We start from the raw sequence: 6,010 nt of genomic DNA, 5'->3' as shown, positions 1-6,010 counted from the left end.
TTATTAAAAGTAAATACAAAATTAAGGCAAACGTTAAAAATAATCTAATGTTAAGCTTTCGATTTAGCTTCTTTTAAATTAAAATCAGAAATAAAAAAAAATGAAAATGCTATGAAACAAGTGACTTTTTGTTCACACAAGCGTACACACAAAATAAATTACTGGCAAGTATTTCTCATTCATTCTTATCTAAATTTTTCTCATTTTTTTTTAACACGCAACTTGTGAAAATTTTAGACAAGCGCCTATATTATCTTCGGGACTTCCTTTCCCCGCGCCATCTCCAAACACAATTCCAAGTCTAAAGGGCGTCACAGAACTTTCCAATCTGCAAGGAGAAACGCCCGGCGGGCATAAAGATGATCCGCAATGAACAGGAACACAAGTAGGTACATCGCCCATTCCAACGCCAATGAAATCTTCAATAATACAAGGCATCGTTATCCGATCCGTGCATGTCGAATAAAGTTGTCTCGCATCTGACATCGCTCTCATTTTGCCATATTTGTTGCTTCTCATACTTCTGAAGGAAAAGAACATTTCACGGAATGTATCGAGAAATCCTCCGCCTGCAGTATCAGCTGCGATTTCTCCTCCTCCGGATCCTTCAATGTCATTTTCATCTGTTGCGATAACATTATCTGCGGGATCTGCTTGATCAAGAATATCAGGATTGTCTTCGCTTCCGAGCGCTTGTAAGTCTCCCGCAAGAACCGCAGGCTCATCAGCAATTGAAGCTTGAATTCCTCCTGCTGAAGGGAGATTTCCCGCAGCTCCGGCGCCAACAGCGTCGTTTAAACCATTTGAATTGCTTATTCCAGGTCCAATGCGGAAACTTTGATCGTTACATGGCTCATATGCGATCGAACACATTCCTAAATTTTGTCTAAAACAAGCGCGATAATTTTGACTTGCCAAATGACGACCATTTTCAGCAAAATTGAATGTTTGTAAGATGCCTTCGGGTTCAGTGAAATATTGCAAACAACCGCTTGGAGCACGTTGACTAAATGGTACTTGTGTAACACGAATTTCCCATAGGCGAGAATTGAAGGATCTCGATGTAAAGTTCATAAACACTTCAATAATACCTCCGTCACGGGACTTTGGATTGACATCCAAATAAACTAAAAATGACAAATTTCGGTTAAAAGGCAATATAAGTAATGAAAAAGACAAATATTTACCGTGTTGTCCTGTATTTTGCCCGCACAAAATAAATTTTTCCAATACTCCGCCTCCAAAATGCATAACATCTCCGTCACAAACTCCCGTTTTTCGATTTGGTTGTCCCTATGTTGTTAAATAAGCTTCGTTAGAAGAACATCCCGTAATGACAATAAATCAAACCCATAAATAAAAGCAATTACACGCACGCAACAACTCTTCGCTCGCTGCAAAAACATGATGCAGTAAAATAAAACCACTCACTTACCAACGCAAAGTGCACAAAATCCAATCGTATTTGACTAATATCCGGATGAATAGGCATAATTTTGAGAGCGCACGATGTAATGTCCTTTGGCAACAGAGCCGGGAATTTCGGTGACATGAAATATGTGATATTGTTTCTAATCTCGTCATCACACGTTGCGATAACTGCTCGTCATATCGTTGTAATTGTCGCCGAAATTCATGTCAAAAGAGAAATTTGATTTGTATAAATTTTTAATAAGGCACCAATTAACATGTGTGCAAGATCCGTCAATAATTAATTGACAATTTATTAATGTTTACTTACATACGCAGCAAACGCCAAATCCAAGAGCACAATCGCCTTTCGATTTGCCGCCTTGCAAACGACACTCGTAGACATTTAGACAAACGCCCGTATGCAATCCATCATTGGAGATACACTCATCCTCATTCGGCGACGCCAAAATGTTCAAAACTTTTGACTTTCGCCCGGATGTCATGTTCGACGATGATAACGCTTGAGATGAAATGCTGAGTAAATCATCACGTATTACTTCTTTTGTGTTTTTTTGTTCCTCGAAGAATCCGCCTTTTTCCTGTTTATCACTCCAAATGTCAAAATTTCTACTCAATCCGAACGTTTTGCCATCGAGCACTTTATTTGTCATTTTATCCGCTGACTGCACTCGAATAACCACACTTGACAACATCAACAACGTGATTGTCATAAATTTGATTGAATTTCCCATTTTACAAGTTAAATAAATCGCAACGCACTGCAGAAAAACAGAAAAAAAACAATTGAAAATCAATTTTTGGTTGTTGCACATTGGAGAGTTCGATTCCATCAAATCGAATTAAATTTGCTCATATTGTGCTGATTGTTATTCTTTAATTAATATTCTGTCAGATCATTATTACTCCATTATTATGCAATAAAAAACATCAACAACAAGAGCACTCTCCGTTTCATTTCATCCACGCGCGACGTGTTGTTCTTCAAACCGGTAATGCGAATGTTTTGTTCGGAATTTTAAAATCATTTCGCTTTTTCTTCTTATTGCCGGTCTATGGTAATTTTGTTTGTAACACGTTTGTGTGAATGAATTCAGTGACGGAGCGGAGAGAAAAGAAGTTGAGTGATGAATAAAAAAATCGAACGAGTATTTCAACGTGTTGCTGCATATTCGTCGTAAAAGTGCTGTGTGTGACCTTAATCTTGAAAATATAGGGTGAATGAATGCTTTCGATTCGTCGAAAACGTTTCGCAGGAATTCGAAAGTCTTTCATCGATGGTCACTCTAACACTATTTGACAAACAAATTTTTCGATTTTAAGTGAAATCGAAACAGCAAAAAATAGATAAATTTTTAGATATTTTCGTAATAAATAAACGACAGTAACATTTTGATCCCTGTTGTGATATTGAGTTATTTCGGAAGCATGCTTTTAATTAATATAACCCACATTTGGCAAATATTTGACTCCCTATGTATCGATAACACATAATTCGTGGTTTGTTCATCAACAAACTCACAAACAGCAATTAGATAAACAAAATACCATCAGCAAGTGCATCAAAATTCATAAACTTTACATACTGCACTACCGCAAGTTGTGTGTTTGTTGTTGTTTTTAGTCGTTGTATGTCAACGAATAATATTGAGAGATGTTCTAAACACACAAAGTCTATCCGATACAAGATATTAGCGCTGGATTATTATAAATCACATCATTTACGGAAAATTAACTAAGCACACGATTTTCGTTGCATCGAACGGAAAATTTTCAGCGTTGTTCTAATGGAAACTGATTGCTTTATTTATTAATGATGTGTATTAATCTTGTTTCATAAATTTTTAAGTAGAATTTGAGCGCGCGTACCGTTCGTTCGATGGTTGATTGAAGACTGTTATTATTATCAACGCGAAATCACGCATTAAAGAGAAAGAAAGAGAGAGAAATGCTTCTTTCGCGGTAATGACGTCGTGTTGTTCGTTCAAAACGAGTTTGATGATCAGTGACGATTTCATTCATTTCATGTGTTCAACAGAATTTTTTCTGCAAAGTTCGTTAGAAAAGTCGAAAGTCGAGTAATTAATCAACAGAAATTACTCTTATAAAGCACCTTGATGACTTGAAAGAAAAATAACGACCGACGATTATCTTCACCTGTAAATGAAATATAAAATTAAATTACTCTCTGCTTCGACAAAATTCATGGATGCTCAATTTTGAGAATATTTTCTGTACATGTAATGTTCATTGCATAGCGCGTTAATTACATTAGATTAAATAATTTTGCTGCTCGTCGTTGTAATTTTAAAGAAAATTAAAGTAAATTTATTACGATTTTATTTACTCTCTTACGAGTTTGTATACGGTTTACCCTTGCAAAAATCGAAATCTGCTTTGTCGTTTTTGCTTGTAGCATAAGTTGTTCCCGACGCATATTGAACAATACTGAAGGCTCCGACATCACGTTCTATCCTAATATATCCGTTTTCGCCCCAACTCGAGCCCCATGAGTTTCGAATAAGCCAGAATTTTGTTGTTTTGCCATTAACTGTTTCTTCGCCATATCCAACCAAATTCACAGCGTGATTGACGTCGGCTTTTTTCGATGCAGTTTCAGTTAAAATGCCTCCCTGATATGTCGACCACTCATTAGCGTTTACGCAAACTGATAACCATCCGTATTTGTGCAACGCAGCTTTGATATTTTCTTCAGTATTGGGAGTCAAAATATGCCAATTATTAGGAGCATTTGCAGTACTTGTAGTTACTTGAGCATTATTTGCGAAATAACAATAATACGTTCGACGCAAATAATCATTAGCATAAGTATTAGTTGCGGTATATGGCGCAGATGATTCTTTTGGAAGACCATAACTCATGTAATATTTGTAAGCTTCTTCGGGTAAACCTCCGTTACATCCCGAAGGTAATGTTCGAGCACAATCAGAAGTTTTTTGTTCACTCAAATCGACATATGTTTGGCTGTTTTTGTAATAAATGTATTCCAACACTCCAATAGCAGAAAATGCCCAACAAGCTCCGCACGATTTTTGATCTTTCACAGGAATTGCATGATCCTCTCTTAAATTGCATGAAGAAGATGATCCCACATTTGCAACAAAACTTGAAATTTTCTTCGTTTTTGACAACATTCCAAGCCACGAAGCGAAATTTAATGATTTTCGTTTAACTCCCATAAACTGTTTGATTTCTGAATCCGTCAAATCTGAGAATTTGTTGAACCCTAAAAGGTAAGTTACATTTCCATTCGCAAACTCTTTATGATTTTGACGTATTTTTTCAGCTTTTTCCGCGAAAATTTTTCGTCGCTGCGTTTTTGTTGTCTCGTCGCCGTATTTTTTGTCAAAAATTTTTTGAAAAAGATTCCATTCTTCATCGTTGTCCTTACAATCGAGAAATTTTAAAGCTGTTTGATCGCATCCAAAATGATGTAAAGCTTCACGAACTTTTTCTCTATGGTTTCCACGAATTCTCGACAGAAACGTGAATAATAAGAGCAAAAATAGAAGATTCATCGTTACAGCAAACTAATCTCTTTGTTGCAAATGATCCCGTTTATATACATTTTGTTTATCCGAAAATTGTTTTGGTTAACTGTAATGCATTTTCGCACGTTGCAGTAATTTGAACACGTGTTTGAGGGAATCGAAACATTAAGAATGCACAAGTCATTATCACGGAAGAAGATACGTTCACGGATAATTTAATAGGATTATTTTGAGGTTTGATACAATTTTGTTAATGTGATTATTGTTAAAGGAAGATTTATTTTTTTTAGGTTGACGTTAAAAAAAAATTTATGGTTACGAGATTTTTCACACGAATTCAAAAACTGATCATCCTATTATCAGAAATAATCATACCCTTCATAATTTCAGTGATAATGGAGCTCTTTAAAGCATCTCGTCATTAAAGTCGAACAAAAGAAATGCATTTTGAGTTGCGTGGGTTAGGTCCATAACAATGTGTATACAAAATATCATTCCATTCATACTTTACGTGCTTTTTTTTGGTTTGTGCAAGATACGCAGACAACAACAACAAGAAGACAACACAAGTGTTACATAAGTTTTAAAGAGTTGTATACACGGAAGAAAAAAAAGAATGCCGAGAGAGAGAGAATACGAACGAAAAAAACGAATAATTCTTGTTAATGAATGAAATAATAATAAAAAAAAAATACACAAGAACAACAACAGACGGATTGCCTTTACATTACATGACACATCGTACATATGATGGGAATTAGGCATCATCGGCATACTTCTTTACTTCTCTCCAATAACAAGAATAAAATCATTGTATATGCATTTCCAAGGATATACGACGCATGAGACGTGACGCATGTTACAAACATAATTGAATACGAACATGAAAAATAAAATAATGCCTATTTTTCATAATTTATTGCTCATTTTTTTCTCTCGTATTATTTAAATGTATTTACTTTACACACAAAAAAGTATCATTTATGACATGCGAGTGCACAAACTTGCTCATGACTCGACCATTAATCTTTGATTCTCACTTAGCATAAAAATTGTTTTTTTTTTCT

General features: G+C 35.4%; 2 protein-coding genes across 2 annotated transcripts; both read right to left on the bottom strand.

Annotated features, from left to right (window-relative positions):
- Positions 1 to 210: 210 nt before the first annotated feature.
- Positions 211 to 2,165, bottom strand: LOC134832493 (uncharacterized). Its single transcript, XM_063846541.1, has 4 exons — positions 1,742 to 2,165; positions 1,436 to 1,599; positions 1,188 to 1,293; positions 211 to 1,127 (listed from the first exon to the last, which is right to left on the bottom strand). Exons 1-4 carry the CDS (start codon positions 2,163 to 2,165, stop codon positions 211 to 213), a joined length of 1,611 nt encoding a protein of 536 aa, XP_063702611.1.
- A 1,605-nt stretch (positions 2,166 to 3,770) lies between these two features.
- On the bottom strand, positions 3,771 to 4,977 carry LOC134831137 (crustapain-like). The gene has a single exon (XM_063844793.1). It carries the CDS (start codon positions 4,968 to 4,970, stop codon positions 3,783 to 3,785), a length of 1,188 nt encoding a protein of 395 aa, XP_063700863.1. The 5' UTR covers positions 4,971 to 4,977; the 3' UTR covers positions 3,771 to 3,782.
- Positions 4,978 to 6,010: the final 1,033 nt, after the last annotated feature.

The sequence above is a fragment of the Culicoides brevitarsis genome, chromosome 2, assembly GCF_036172545.1.
Source record: "Culicoides brevitarsis isolate CSIRO-B50_1 chromosome 2, AGI_CSIRO_Cbre_v1, whole genome shotgun sequence".
NCBI classification, from domain to species: Eukaryota; Metazoa; Arthropoda; class Insecta; order Diptera; family Ceratopogonidae; genus Culicoides; species Culicoides brevitarsis.
This window is presented reverse-complemented; position numbering and strand designations above follow the sequence as displayed.

Excerpts from the sequence above, each read along its gene's own strand:
- LOC134832493 (XM_063846541.1), bottom strand. The coding sequence starts at position 2,165 with ATGGGAAATTCAATCAAATTTATGACAATCACGTTGTTGATGTTGTCA. Across the intron at positions 1,600-1,741 it reads ATTTGGCGTTTGCTGCGTAT|TTATCGCAACGTGTGATGAC; the intron begins GTAAGTAAACAT and ends TATGACGAGCAG. Across the intron at positions 1,128-1,187 it reads GCAAAATACAGGACAACACG|TTTATTTGGATGTCAATCCA; the intron begins GTAAATATTTGT and ends TGTCATTTTTAG.
- LOC134831137 (XM_063844793.1), bottom strand. The coding sequence starts at position 4,970 with ATGAATCTTCTATTTTTGCTCTTATTATTCACGTTTCTGTCGAGAATT.